The 15,796-nt window shown below is 43.8% G+C and overlaps 1 protein-coding gene across 9 annotated transcripts in view; it reads right to left on the bottom strand.

Moving 5' to 3' along the window:
* Positions 1-374: 374 nt before the first annotated feature.
* The window catches only part of STAU2 (staufen double-stranded RNA binding protein 2), a 298,567-nt gene continuing 283,145 nt past the window's right edge, over positions 375-15,796 (bottom strand). For all 9 annotated transcript variants that reach the window (XM_065903639.1, XM_065903638.1, XM_065903633.1 and 6 more), the window contains 2 exons: positions 2,613-2,701; positions 375-1,467 (listed from right to left, as the gene is read on the bottom strand). In XM_065903639.1, coding sequence (XP_065759711.1) covers positions 1,374-1,467; positions 2,613-2,701 — 183 coding nt within the window. In that variant the 3' untranslated portion in view covers positions 375-1,373. The remainder of the gene's footprint in view (positions 1,468-2,612; positions 2,702-15,796) is intronic.

The raw sequence follows: 15,796 nt of genomic DNA, 5'->3' as shown, positions 1-15,796 counted from the left end.
TGTGAGTCAGCCAGATCATGACTTGCGGTGGTTTTGCTTGTGAAACCTTATATAATTCTAGGCCTATTGTCACGCTGGGCTGAGCAGTTAGACCATAGAGTGTTTTCTCATTGCACAACGTTGGCAGATCAATAGGGAGAAAACCTGAACAATGAGGTGATGTTGGCTGGTCGGGAACCCGGCTCCGAGTCACCCAGGGAGGCAGCCCTGCAGTTTCGCAGAGACAGTCTGGTGGCAAGAGGAGCCTGCACGTCCCCTAGTGTCACCACTGTGCAGGCTGACAGGGCCCGGCCTTCGGGACGGGTGACACGGGGGTGATGTTTCGGAGAGGAGAGCGAAGCAAGGGAAGAAGAACAATGACCACACTTCACACAGAAACCGACCACATTTTTTTTTACTGCGTTGTCTTCACCCTGGATTCCAACATGCTGGTCCAGAGCATGGCTGGCAAGACCTCTATGGATCCTCTGACTGGCTTTCCTTCCCCACCATGTACATTACTGCTTTTGATCCCACTCCGTGACCCAAGTGCAGAGGCAGTTATCAAAGAACACTTTGGATGCAAACAGTGAGCAGCTTACAATACACGGATGGGGTGGGAGCGATGTCCACCACGAACGTGGAATCCACATAAATGGCTGGAGAGGCAAGACGCCTCCTCAGTGGCTAATAGGATGATGGAGTTCAAAACCCACAACTGGTTTTTGTTTTCTTTCTGAATTCCTGGCGTCTATTGAAACCAGTTGTTCCTACCCTTATTTCATATGCATCATCACAAGTCTGACCTGATTTCCACCATGTTTGTTGGCATAGATCTTTGAGTGGTGCGCCCTGAAGTTATTCATACTGATATAGGATGAAGCTTACAAATATCTGCATTGAAAGAGAAACTGGGGTGACTCTATATGAAGACAACGACCATCACATTGCACAGCACATCGTTGGTTAATCTTGGAATCGTCAGGCATTATTTAAAATGAGAGAGAATAGAAGCGAACACAAGTGCCACGAGAAAACAATCCTAACAACAGAACCAAACCCAATTTCTCTATTCATCATCGAAAAACCAAACCCAATTTCTCTAACACTTTTCATGAATTGTTATGTTAAGCTCCAGTAGCAGGATCGGATTTCTGCTGCCTCTGGGCACATGAGTTATGATCTGATCTCAAGTTCCAAGGGAAATGCTCAAAGTTTTATTTTCCCCCAGTTGAATAAACAGTCCTATGTCTATTATCTCTTGTGTTAGAATAGTGTTGTCTTCACATAAGACTCAAATCATGGTATTAGTCATTCATTTCCTTGAACACAGACACCCTCATGCGTGCTGACAGGTTTATAAGGATGCGGTGGCAGCGCGGTTATGGGAGCTGCTAGATGACCGACCTTGATTTCTTGCAGTCCTGAGCGATGGAGCCCGGGTGTGTCTGGTTATTGTTCGCTTTCTCTCCCAGATGCTGGGCTTGTCTGGAAGATTAATACATTAACAAGAGCTGAAGGTCCAGGGTTGCACATCTTCAGACATGTTTATTAGCAGATGGCACACAGGATTCAAAGGTCACCACAAAAGTGACATTTTAAAGTGAAACAACAATATTTATGTTCAGATAGTCTACTGATGAGATCATGTGGAAATGGTTTTGATTAAATTAGCTTATAAATGGTTGCCAATCTATAGACAACTTAAAATGCCACGTCTGTTTACCAAATGTTTTCTTCTCACGCTCTCACCCTTTATTAATGACCAAATGCTGTTTTTTCTTGGTTGGCGTGGGGGGGCAGATAAGCTTTTTTTAACTGTAAGATCTGTATATTTGGTTTTGACTTCCTGGGTTATCTGATTTTTTTTTTTTTCACTCTAAAAATGTTATCTCCTGTGTGAGTTCTGAAATCTCACCTGCTATTATTCCTGCTTTGAAAGAATTTGGATTCCACTATCGTAAATACAATGGCTTGCAATCTCTTTAGTATAAATTGGGTCTCTGGAGGGACCTAAAGTTCAGTCCTTTGGATCAAACGTTATGTTCAATATCATAAAAGAGGTATGAGCTGGATTTCAGAAATTCTTATTAAAGCTGCGATTTGGCCTCTGCAGCCCCCAGGAGCTACAGTTTTGTGACAGTGTGTGCTGGTGCTTCATATAACAACGTGAAAAACAAAATGCAGCCAACCGGAGGGAACCCTCCTCTCATCTGATTTTTTTTCCCCTCTCTGTGTTGTGCCTACAACCTAGCAGGGCTTTGAGGGAAAAATTTTACCTCAGAAAATGGTTTAGTCAGAGAACGCTCAACAGTCTGAAATCAAAGTCATCTTTTGTAAGTTCTGCAGGTCTCTGTGGTCCATAAAACTCACAGAAATATTTCCAGCAAAGGCATTAAAATGCAGAAATAATGATCCATTGGTAGATTAAAACTTTCACAGACATATTTAGAGGCAACAAATATGAACATATAGACTGGTTCTCTTTTATTTACATTGAATTGTGTTATGAATAATTTTGCAGGATATAGATATTATTGTCTTGAGTTTTTCACTTTATTATGATGTTGATCTCATTTTTCAGACAAGTTACAAAATTACAAATGTACGAATATCACAGAAGATGTACTCACTTTTCAAGAGAACCTTTTTCAATATTCATTGCCCCTTCCATTGAATCCAGTCCTTGTTCAGAAAATTGTTTCAAGGCACTTAAAGCTGCCTAAAAATGAAAACAAACACACAAACAAGGAGATTCATTCATTGACTTTCATGTAATAAACAGGAATGCAATGGTAAAAGAAAGCTGTGATATATAGTAAAGGCTATCATTTTCATTCGTCTAAATGAATGCTTTTTTGTATCATTTAACAAAATTACATTTGAGAGGCTATATTATGAAGGAGCAATGTATATCCTAGAAAGGCTTTATTTTTGTGTGTTTGGGGGAGAGGTGGAGAGAGGAACCTGCATAAACCTTATGGCTTATCCATAATTTTGTAAGATGGCAACAAAATTTTATCCACAAAAGTAGAAACATGTCATAGAAGCCTGCCTATCTTCAATGATGATTTTTGCATCATTTCTCCTTACATTCCTGAAACTACATGTTCTCTTCTTCCAGATGTGAAAGCATCAGATATTTTTTCCCAACTGTCCAAAGCTAGCATAAATGTACTGGTCAATTTTATAGACATTTAGCCCCAACCGAGTCACAGAATGTGAGTGCTGAAAGGGACCAAAGACACTTTTGAATTCCGAGGGGATGGTATGATGATGGTATTCTGTATATAGAGAAAAAAATCTGCCTCTGTGGGGGCCCTGGGGAGGCCCGCCTGGCCACCGCAGAGCCTCCTGAGGTAGGGATATGCCCGGATGCGTGGGACGCCGAAGGGTGTTGACAGGCTGGTGGAGCCTCGCTGAATAGCTGGGAGGCACCAAAAAATGTGATGCTGATAAGATCTGCATAACTTGTTGACACTCTTGTGCACGGTCCAAATTGTTATTTCTTTGAATAAGAATTTGGTTCTTCTTCCCCTCCCCCACAGCCCATCCTTTTAAGCTCGATTTAGAAGGGCTTTGTTGAGTCTGAGATAGGTGTGAGCGGCCAGGCTTGTTTGTATCTTGGAGATCCTGCTGGGTCACACTTTGGTCATCTGCATCTTCTCAAAGGCCTTTGTAAAAGAGTGAACTCCTGCCACTGCTCAAACTTTTATCTGCTAGCAGCTCCTTTCGGGTAGTTAAGTGCATGATCTTTTCTGCATCTCTTTATGCGTAATATATCTTTTTGGTTCAGATTTTTAAGTTAATAGACTTAATTTTTTTTTTTGAGAGCAGTTTTAAGTTTATAAAAACATGAAGCAGGGAAACCCTCTTCCCTTCCCCCTCCCTCAACATCATTTCCCCTATTATTAACATCCAGCATTACAGAGGTACATTTATTACAACTGATGAAATACTGATATACTATCATTAACTTAAGTCCATAGTTTACAGTAGGGTTTGCTCTGTGTTGTACATTCTATGAATTTTGACAAATGTACAATGTCATGCGCCCACCATTACATCATAGAGAATAATTTCATTGTCCTAAAAATCCCGTGTTCCACGTGTTCACCCCTCCTCCCTTCCCACACCCCTCCCCATCCCGGCAACTCCTTTTATTTACAATCTTTATAGTTTTGTCTTTTTTGATGCCATACAGCTCTAAGTGTACAGTATGTAGCATTTTCAGATTGGTTTCTTTCACTTAGCAATATGCATTTAAAGTTCCTCTATGTCTTTTCATGGCTTGTTAGCCCATCTCTTTTTATTGCTGAATATATTCTATTGTCTGGATATACCACAGTTTGAGGGACATCTTGGTTCCTTCAGGTTTTTGATGATTATGAATAAAGCTGCTATCAACATCTGTGTGCAGATTTTTTTGTAACGTTTGTAACATTTTTTTTAGTCCTTTTATTTTTAAAATATCAACCGCTATATTCAGCCAAAAGGACTAATACATCCTTATCTTTTCCTTTAGGCTATTTCTTCCTTTCAAATCTCTAAGCTGATCTTCCCAGTTCAGCTGAATGCCCACTGATGCCTCTGCTCTGGCCTGGGAGAGCTGGGGCTGGGGCAGGGGCAGGGTGAAGATGGGGAGGCTGTGCTGGGCTCTCTGTTTCATCACCATCTCTCTAAACCTGCAGTCCTTTAGGGATGTCAGTGCCCCAGCCCCATTACCCTTGATCTTGGTCTAGGCTCCTACTACACAGTAGCTGGCGTAGGTTACCGTGACATGTAAGCGCTAACCTCAATTGGGTAGGACAAAGCATGGCCATCTCATTGGGGTTACTATTATTGATTGAATTATGTCCACCCTCAAACTTATATGTTGTTCCAATCCCCCATACATATAACATGGCCTTAGTTGGTAATAGGGTCTTTGCCAATATAACTAATTAAGATAAAGTCATATTAGATCATCCATCCCAGGTGGCACAGTGGTAAAGAATTCACCTGCCAATATAGGAGATGCAGGAGACTCGGGTTTGATCCCTGGGTCAGGAAGATCCCTTAGAGTTGGAAATGGTGACCCACTCCAGTTTCCTTGCCTTGAAAATTCCATGGACAGAGGAGTATGGTGGGTTTCAGTCCATGGAGTTACAAAGAGTCAGTCACAACTGAGCTTACACACACACACACACACACACAGATTAAGGTGGGTCCCAACCCGTTATGACCAATGTCCTTACAGAAAAGGGAAAATTCAAAAACAGAAACACACACAGGTAGAACACTGTGTGAAGAAAGTGGAGATTGAATCGATGCAACAGAAGCCAAGGAACACCGAAGGCTGCCGGGCAACCGCCAGAAACTAGGGGAGAGGTATGGAACAGATTCCTCCCTCGTGGCCCTCAAAGGGAACCAACCATGCCTACACCTTGCTCTTGGACTCCTAACCTCCATAGCTGCGAGACAAGAAGTTAGTGTTGAATTTATCGTGGGTGGTCCTTTGTTACGGCAGCCCTAACAACAATTATAGGCACATCATCATTCCTCTATAAGGAAAGAACCTCTTTCTCCTCTCTTTGATATTTCCTTTATTGTCTTTTTATTATAAAAATAGTTTCTCATTACAGAAAAATCATAATATGTCAGCAAGCAAAAACAACGTGAAAATATTCAGTCTTAACACAACGCTCAAAACTTGGTGCATGTCTTTCCAATCCTCTTCTATCCCCCTCCCCTAAGGTACACACTTTAACCTGGATCATATCCTAACACTATTTTAGAACCTGCTCTTTTCATTGAAGGCTTCCCTGGTGGCTCAGATGGTAAAGTGTCTGCCTGCAATGCAGGAGACCCGGGTTCGATCCCTAGGTTGAGAAGATACCCTGGAGAAGGAAATGGCAACCCACTCCAGTACTCTTGCCTGGAAAATTCCATGGACAGAGGAGCCTGGTAGGCCACAGTCCAAGGGGTTGCAAAGAGCTGAGAGACTTCACTTTCACTTTTCTTTTCATTGAATCATTAGTGATTTTCCATAGCAACAGAAACACTTCAGCAACATCATTTTGCAGGACTACACAGTATCTCACTGACTTTATGTGCCTTTCTGAATTTAACCAATGCCTACTGTTGGACATCGAGACCACATCCAATTTTTAAACTGTTATTAACACTGTACCAGGACCTCCCTGGTAGTCCAGTGGTTAATGTTTTGGGCTCCCAATGCAGGGGGCATGGGTTCCATTCCTGGTCATCAAACTGAGATCCCACATGCAGTGCAGCATGACCCAAAAAACAAAAAACACTGCACCGAGCTTTCTAATACTAAATCACTGCTGACTGTCCCGATAATTTCCTTGTGATAAAGTCCTATAAGTTGAATTTCTGGACCAAAATACATGCACATTTTGAAAGATGTGATATGAAATTCCCTCTGCCCTCAGAGAGGTTGTGTCCACACCAACGCTCTGAGGAGCACCTGTTTCTCTAGGTCATTTTGGAATTACCTCTCAGAACAGCTTGTGAATCATTGGAGCCAACCGGTTTTGTCATTTTATGGCCCCACTTTATTTTTCATTTCTCCATCCTAAGCATTTACTTTATTCACTAGACTTAACTTTGAGGGAAGTTTGGTTGCTTTCAAAAGTTAAATTCACCCTCAAAGGGCTCAGATTTGGACATTTCTCCTCCTTAAAATAAAAGTAATTTGCACAGGAATTGGACTTTTATTAAATTCAGTGAGGTGACCTCTGCGGTCCTTTCAAGTCCTGAAATACTCAGGGGGCCTGGGCAACCTGCCCACGTGACTCTGCTGAGCATGGTCCTACGGGTGCACATCCTTGTGGGCTTGTCACGTGACCCTGAGCGCTGAAGTCCCGCCCCCTGTACTCACGCATGGAGGGAGGCACCAGGCCTGCTCACAGTATGTGAATTATTGGCAGGAATGCTGAGCTTTATCAATTTCTTCCCAAATGGACATTATAGAACACCTTCCATAGCAGTCTGTCTGCACTGTGGTTGGTGTTGCTGAATGAGACTCCTGAGCACTCCAGGGCTTCTTGGTCCTGTTTTATTCCCAGCATAGCCAAAATGACCACCAGTACAAATTCTCAAAAAATAAAAACAAAACCCACTTATAGGCTAACTGTTCAGCCCAGTTTTCGGTAGTTGCTTGGGGAATACAGGTTGTATCAATGCCAGAAATTCTATGTCTTGGCTCAGAGAGTCTAGGACCCAATGAAACTCGTTCTCTTCTATCCAAAAAGAGGTGCCCTTAAGAGATGAAGGTGAAGTCTCAGGGAGCAGATTGCGTGCTTTAGCTCTTGCAAAAGCTTCTGGATGATTTAATCGACATGACAGGCAGGTCCCCAAGTGCTGTCAAGATGACTGTCACCACTCCAAGAACGTCCTCCCAGCTGGAATGGCGGCGTACTCTTTCACTTGGTGCCATGAACGGATTTTCAGAATTCTTGTGTGGCTGCTTCCCTCCAAAGGTATGTTTAAAGGCTTCCAAATAACATTCCCTTATCTGTCTGATGAGATAATCCAGCCCACATCTTATTGATACCCCTGAATACAATCACTTCTAAGTATGAGAGGACTTCTTTCTACTTTATAAAAGGCAATGAAGATACTTTATCTTCTCTGTAAACAGCAGTCCCTGCCATTTGATGAGCATCCCTGTGCCACAGTCATAAGACCAGGTCCCTTACCTGCGTGATCTCAGGTGTTACCACAGCCCTGCAAGGTGGGCCCTTCCCATGAAGAATTCAACAACCTACTCAAAGTCACATGGCTAGTAAGTGGCAGAGCAGAGGTGTGAACCCGGCACACATCCTGGGTCACATCACATTATTTTCTTCAGACATAAAAACTGCTCACATTCAGCCTATCCAATTTCAACATAACTCCTTCCAAAGTCCGTCTAGCCTAAACACCTAAACAAGGTCCATCTAGTCAAAGCTATGGTTTTTGCCAGTAGTCATGTATGGATGTGAGAGTTGGACTCTAAAGAAAGCTGAGCACCGAAGAATTGATGCTTTTGAACTGTGGTGTTGGAGAAGACTCTTGAGAGTCCCTTGGACTGCAAGGAGATCCAAACAGCCCTTCCTAAAGGAAATCAGTCCTGAATAATCACTAGAAGGACTGATGCTGAAGCTGAAGCTCCAATACTTTGGCCACCTGATGCGAAGAACTGACTCACTGGAAAAGACCCTGATGCTGGGAAACATTGAAGGCAGGAGGAGAAGGGGATGACAGAGGATGAGATGGTTGGATGGCTTCACCGACTCAATGGATGCGAGTCTGAGCAAGCTCCGGGAGTTGGTGATGGCCAGGGAAGCCTGGCGTGCTGCAGTCCATTGGGTCGCAAAGAGTCAGAAATGACTGAGCGGACTGAACTGAACTGGATGGATCTAGAGACAGTCATATACTGTGAATAAACTAAGTCAGAAGGAGAAAACAAATCATTCAATAATGCTTAGATGTGGAACCTAGAAAAATGATACAGAGGAACTTATTTGCAAAGCAGAAATAGAGACACAGATGTAGAAAAGAAATATATGGATACCAAGGGGAGAAGGGGGTGGTGGGAGGAATTGGAAGATTTGGATTGACATATATACACTATTGATACTATGTATTCCTGGGAATCTTCCTGAACCAGGGATCAAACCTGCATCTCCCGAATTGGCAGGAGGATTCTTTACCACTAAGCCACCAGGGAAGTGGTAAAGCAATGGAATATTACACAGCCATAAAAAGAATGGAATAATACTATTCCAGCAACATGGATGGACCTAGAGATTATCATGCTCAGTGAGGTATCAGTGAGTGTACAGTATGGTATCACTTATATGTGGAATGTAAAAAAAATAATATAAATGAACTTATTTACAAAATGGAAATAGACATATGAAGCAAACTTATGGCTACCAGAGAGGATAGTGGGTGGTGGTGGTCAGGGTGGGGGGAAGATAAATTAGGAGTTTGGGATTAGCATATACACACTACTACACATAAAACAGGAAAACAATAATGGCTTACTGTATAACACAGGCAGGGATTCCCTGGTTGCTCAGTGGTAACGAATCCGCCTGCCTCTTTCCATGGACTTTTCCAGGCAAGAATACGGGGGTGGGTTGCCATTTTCTATTCCAGGGGATCTTTCCAACTAGGGATCAAACCCATGTCTCCTCTGTCTCCTGCACTGGCAGGCGGATTCTTTAGCACTGAGCCACCAGAGAAGCCCTGGGATTGTTTTTTAAAGGTCTATCCAAGGCAGTAGATGTAGCTTTGATTGAAAGGTGAAATTTTCTTTAAGTGTTTTTAAAAAGTGGATGACATTTCCTTTTCTTAGTCCTGTCTTTCCAGCTCAACACTTGTATCCATTTGTGTGTGTGTCGTTTCCCTTAGAGGAGGGCATCTGCATAGTTATATAGAAATATTTTTGTCCCCAAAAGATTTTACAACTGTTTTGGGAATAAAGCCTCACAGGTTCTAGAACAGATGTCGCTACCATTTCATGTAGGGCTTGTTTTGTGCGTAGTTATAGCAATGCCAGAAACATAATTCCAATAAGATGCTTCCCATGCCGGTTTGTTGGTCTTGGTTCGCGAGCGCACGTGTGTGTGTGTGTGTGTGTGTGTGTGTGTGTGTGTGTATGTTCACAGGATAGGGGTGAGTCTTTCCAGTCATTTCTGTCATTTCTAACTTTCCTCTGGTTGATGAGCAATTAAGCAAACTTGAAACCAGTGCCTACTCTTCCTGCTTTCTTCTGCAGGGATTAAATAGCTTGTAATGACAATGTAGCAGCATTAAATCATTCTTTGAGAGACAACAATGGTTCATTAGCAAAATGTGAATTTTAACCCATCCCCTCTTGACACGCAGCACTTTAAAGAGTCTGAACAGGGTGCCCAACAGATCTTTTTCTTTTCTTTCTTTCTTTCTTTCTCTCTCTCTCTTTCTTTCCATTTCACACTTTTCCCACCGATTCACACCCCAAACCCCAGAAACAGGCTGCTCCCATTAAAGTCAATGGTAACCAGGCAAGTCTGACTGTGGCCTTCATTCTGAAGTTAAGTGTTCAAGGTTGTTTTGTTTTGCCTTTTCCCCCTTAAAGGGCTTGCTCATATGGAACTCTTCCTGGGAGTAGATCTAACTGCTGGACTCATTTCAGAACGCACACAAACGGACCTATATGCAGCTCATTAAATCAGTCCCCTTTAATGAGAAAATCATAGGCTTCAAATTACAAACATCTTCAACTGCAGTTGAGGACTCCCCTCACTTTTTTTTTTAACGTAGACCATTTTTAAAGTCTTTACTTTATTTGTTACAATATTGTTTCTGTTTTCTATTTTTGGTTTTTTGGCTGCAAGATACATGGGATTTTAGCTTGCCAACCAGGGATCGAACCCACACCACCTACATTAAAATAAGTCTATCCACGGGATCGCCAGGGAAGTCCCAGGACTCCCCTCACTTGTCATCCCGATAACCTTTGAGATCAACTCTGTGAAATCACTTAAATAACTGAAAAACCAGAAGGTCTTTTCCCGGGTAGGTTTGAAGCCTTATTGCCCAAAGAATGTGAATTTTAATGTTTCTAAGTTACCATTTTCTTACTTTGAAAAGTCTGTAACAAAATGCCAAGTCTCTCTTCATGTAAAATAACAGAAACCCCGAGGAGAACATCATTATTTCTAAATTTTATCACATTATGTAGAAGCCTCAATCTGTATCACATTTCAGATGAATCAGTGGTTGGACTTAAGAAATAGAAATAGGATTATATTGAGCTTTAATTAAACCAGTGGCTGCTCTGCTTTCTAACAATTTCACAATCATCCCCACTTTCCTTTGTGCACAATCCTGTTGGTTCGGGAAATTTTCATAAAATTGATATTTTACTTAAAAAAAAAAGCTCCTACTGTTGGAACAAAGGGATGCTAAGGTGAAGACTACTCATTGTGGGGAAAAAGAAAGAGGTGGGGGTGGTCAAAAGAGATGCACATTTTAGACCATCTCCTAAGGCAAAGAATAGGAATTTTGGCTTGAGAATTTGGGGAATTAGTACAAAATGGGACACTGAAACTATAGACTTAGGCATTATCTTTATTTCAGTGATCAGACTCTGACTGTTGGTTAATCCATGTAGCTGCCAGTCTTGACAATAACACGGAGACGAATTTGAAAAAGGATTAGCTGTGCTAAGAGGAGTGTTTCCAGCATGCTTAGAACAAGCTTGAGTGTCACCCTCATCATGTCCTCGTCGTCCAATCACGCTGTGTCTGTTTTACCAATAGCATTCATTTTAAATTCGTGTGTTGTCTCTATTTTTGCTTCAGCAGAAAGTCCCCTTCATAATGGTGTTTATGGAAACATGTGTTGGGCACAAAGGCAAGCATCCCTGAATGGTGGCAGCATCTCTTGAGCTTGGCAGAATAATCCTCCCAAAGGTGTCCATGTCCTACCCACAGAAGCTGAATATACTGCCTCGCATGGTAAAAGTGATTTTGCAGGTGCGACTGAGGTATGAACATTGAGATGGAGAGGTTATCCTGGATAGTCCAAGTGGGTCCAATTTAATCACGTATCAGGTCACTTCAGCTGTGTCCAACTTTTTGCGACCCTATGGACTGTAGCCCACCAGGCTCCTCTGTCCATGGGATTCTCTAGGCAAGAACACTGGAGTGAGTAGTCATGCACTCCTCCAGAGGACCTTCCCGACCCAGGAATCGAATCCACGTCTCTTATGTTTCCTGCATTGGCAGGTAGATTCTTCACCACTAGCTCCACCCAGGCCCTAATTAAATCACACAAGTGCTTAAAATCACAGAACATTTCCTGGCTTTGGTAAGAAAGAAAGATGTGGCCAGGAAAATATGGTCAACGAAATGCAATGTTGTTAGTTTGAAGGTGGAGGAAGGGAGACACAAACCAAGGAGAGTGGGTGGCCTCTAGAAACTAGAAAAGGCAAGGAGATACTAGAGCCTCAAAAAGGAACTGCAGATACCTTGATTTCAGCTCAGCGAGACTTGAGACTCCCGTCTGACTTTTGACCCACAGAACTCTAAAGATAATCCATTTGTGTTGTGCTGAGTCTATCCTAAAGGAAATCAGTCCTGAATATTCACTGGAAGGACTGATGCTGGAGCTGAAACTTCAATACTTTGGCCACCCGATGCGAAGAACTGACTCATTTGAAAAGACTCTTATGCTGGGAAAGTTTGAAGGCAGGAGAAGGGGACGACAGAGGATGAGATGGTTGGATGACATCACTGACTCGATCGACATGAGTTTGACATAAGATTGACATGGTAGGCTCCGGGAGTTGGTGATGGACAGGGAAGCCTGGCATGCTGCAGTCCCTGGGGTCACAGAGAGTCAGACACGACTGAGCGGCTGAACTGAACTGAGCCACTAAGCCTGTTCGTTTTTTATAGGAGCAGGAGAAGACGAATACACTCCTCTGGTCACCTGGACGAGGAAGTGAAAGGGCATGGCACTTGGAGTCTGTCAGGCCTAGATTCAAATGCCAGCTCCATAGGACTTCCCTGGTGGGCCAGTGGTTAAGACTCCATGCTTCCGTTGCAGGGAGCATGGGTTCAGTCCCTTTCAGGGAACTAAGATCGCACATGCCTCGAAGCATGGCCAAAAAAAGAAAGAAAATGCCAGCTCCACTGCAGACCAGCTGTGTGTCTTCATGCAGGCGACTGTATTTCTCAGAGCCTTCTTTTCCATGTGCCATGATTAGACCTAAGTAAGCTAACAATAAACCCTTTCTATCATCTAAATACCTGAGTCATGTTAAAATTTCCCTGATAACTTCAATAATGTATTTTAAAGTTGGTTTTTGAATCTATATTCCAACAGTTCACCACTTATATTTGATCGACCTTTCAGGATCTAGGCATTCCATGGCAGCAGAATAATGCCTCCAAAGACATCTGAGTTCTTGTTCCAGAGACCTGTTAATAACAGTTTTCAGGAGACTTTGCAGACAGGATAAACTGAAGGCCTGGAGATGGGAAGATTAGTCTGCATTCTCTGGTGAGTTCAATCTGATCCAACAAGCCCTCAAAATTAGAGAACCTGTCCCACCTCCACTCTGAGAGAAACATAATGATGGAAGAGGGGTCGGAGGGCTGTGACATATTGGCTTTGACTATGGAGGAAGCGGCCAGGAAGCAGGGAATGGGGGAAGCTTACAGAAGCTGGAAAAAGCAAGGAAACACTCTCCCTGCTGAGCCTCCAGAGAGGAACACAGCCCTGCTGACTCTGGATTTCAGCCCTGTGAACCGTGACCGACTTCTGACTACAGAAGTGTCAGATAATCCACCTGGGTTGTTTCACACCACCGTGCCTTTAACAGAGGGGCTGAAGTCACACTGAGGTGTGAACTCTGCCGCCAGGTTCTTTCCCAGGACCAGGCTGGTGCTGGGCCTGACAAGGAGGTCAGAGGGCCTGCCTGAGGCTCTGGCTTGGGGGTCTGAGAAGAGGGACCGGCTGAGTGGCAGCCCTCCTCAGGCAAGAGCCAAAGGACTCTTCTCAAAGCAGACTTCACCCTAGGATCAGGTCGCCAAGATCAAGTCACCTAAATCCTTCTAGGACCTCCCTCTGCCCTTGGGGCACATGCAACCGCTGTCCCTTCCCTCCTTCCATTCTGTGCTGGCCTCCTTTCTGTTCCCTGACTCTGACAAACTCCCTGCCAGTCTCAGGGGCTCACAATGGCCAGTCCCTCCAGCCACCCCCTCCTCAGGACCAGCTGCCTATCAACAGTCAGGTCTCAGACCAGGAAGGCCTGACCACCCCCAGCAAATCACACAACCGTGTTCATTATCCTCAGAACACTGGTCTCAGGCTGTCCTTATTTCCCAGAGGGAGGGGCCTCGTCTGTCTGACTCACAACTGGGTAGGGTCATTCAGTCAACAGAGTCAGCGGTACTATGAGATAGCACCTCACACCTGCCAGAGTGACCCTTCAAGAAAGTCTACAAATAACAAATGCTGGAGAGAGTGTGGAGAAAAGGAAACCTTCCTACACTGTTCATGGAAACATAAGTTGATGCAGCCACTGTGGAAAATAGTATGGAGGTTCCTCAAAAAACTAAAAGTAGAATTACCATATGATCCAGCAACTCTATTCCTGGGCATATATCTGGACAAAACTACAATTCAAAAAGTTATGTGCACTCCAGTGTTCATAGCAGCATTTACAATAACCAAGACATGGAAACAACCTAAATGTTCATTGACAGATGAATGGATAAAGATGTGGTACTTAATTACGATGGAATAGCACTCAGCCATAAAAAGAACGAAATAATGCCATTTCAACAACACGGTTGCAACTAGAGATTATCATACTAAGTGAAGTAAGTCAGAAAGAGAAAGACAAATACCATATGGTGTCATTCATATGTGGAATCTAAAATATGGCACAAATAAACCTATCTATGAAACAGAAACAGAATCAGAGATGCATAGACAATAGATTGGTGGTTGCCAAGGGGATCAGGGGTGGGAGAGGGCTGGATTGGAAGTTTGGGATTAGTAGATGTAAACTGATATATATATAGGATGGATAAGAAAACAAGGTCCTACTGTATAGCACAGGGAACTATATTCAACATCCTGTGATAAATCATAATATAACAGAATATGAAAAAGAATGTAAATATGTGTATAACTGAATCACTTTGCTCTACAGCAGAAATTAATACAACATTGTAAATCAACTATTCGTCAATAAAAAGTAAATTAAAGGGACTTCCATGGTGGTCCAGTGACTGAGACTCCATGCTTTCAGTGCAAAGGACCGGGGTTTAATCCTGGTCAGGGAACAAAATCCCACACACTGCCACTAAAGATCCCACGTGCAACAATTAAGACCCAGCACAGTCCAGTAAATAAAGGTAAATAAATATTAAAAAAAAAAAGAAAAGAAAACAGGGTCATTGAGACCGGGGAACCACACTGGGCACCAGGAAAACTCAGCTCCACATAGAGGGAGTTCTGTATGTTCTCAGCATGTCTTCCAGCAGGAAGGAAAGCACGCAGACCACACCGGGCCGACAGGTGATGCTGTAGAGACAGCGCCTACAACAACAGCCCCAAGAAGGGCGCCCAGGTCTGCCTCGAGAAGACGGTGTCACGGAGAGGCCTCATTTGGGGTGAGGCGCAGGGTGAGAAGGACTCCTTCGGGGAGGTGAACGGTGGGCGGAGGGTGATGCCGGCAGGGGGCACTTCTTGGGCAGAGGGGCTGGGAGGGAAGTAGAGCTTGGGGACATGATCAGAGTCCTGGGCGGTATTCCAAGCTGTGGTATAGACCTGGGAGGCGCTGCGTCCTGGAAAAGCTGAGCCAAGCCCGAGGGGCAGAAGCCATAGGCAAAGGGATTTGGTCTCCAAACGGGAAGGAACCTTGTGTCCGTGGGAGAGCAAGCTGGACCCCGAGGAAGGACTGGGTGGTACCCGTCGCTGGAGCAGGTAGCCATGAGGCCACTTGCGTCTCAGGCTCTCTGATGCGCTAAGTCAGGTGCAGAAAGCCTCACAGCTGCAGAGTGAGGTGGGAGTTCGAGAGGTGACAGGTAGAGCTTTGTCGCCCGTGATGATTGTGGTTTGCAGGGGAAAGCTGAGTGTGGGCCTGATCTTCACTACGGGTCCTGTGAGAAAGTGTGTTTCCCTTCTCCTTCCTCAATGTCTCAACTTAGGAGACAGAGTAGCCCTACTATTACAGGGGTGAATTGATGGGTGTGTCCTGGGGCTGTCTGTCACACACTGTGCTACATGGAAAATGTGTAACAACTGACCCTTGTGG

Source organism: Muntiacus reevesi, chromosome 12, assembly GCF_963930625.1.
Source record: "Muntiacus reevesi chromosome 12, mMunRee1.1, whole genome shotgun sequence".
NCBI classification, from domain to species: Eukaryota; Metazoa; Chordata; class Mammalia; order Artiodactyla; family Cervidae; genus Muntiacus; species Muntiacus reevesi.
This window is presented reverse-complemented; position numbering and strand designations above follow the sequence as displayed.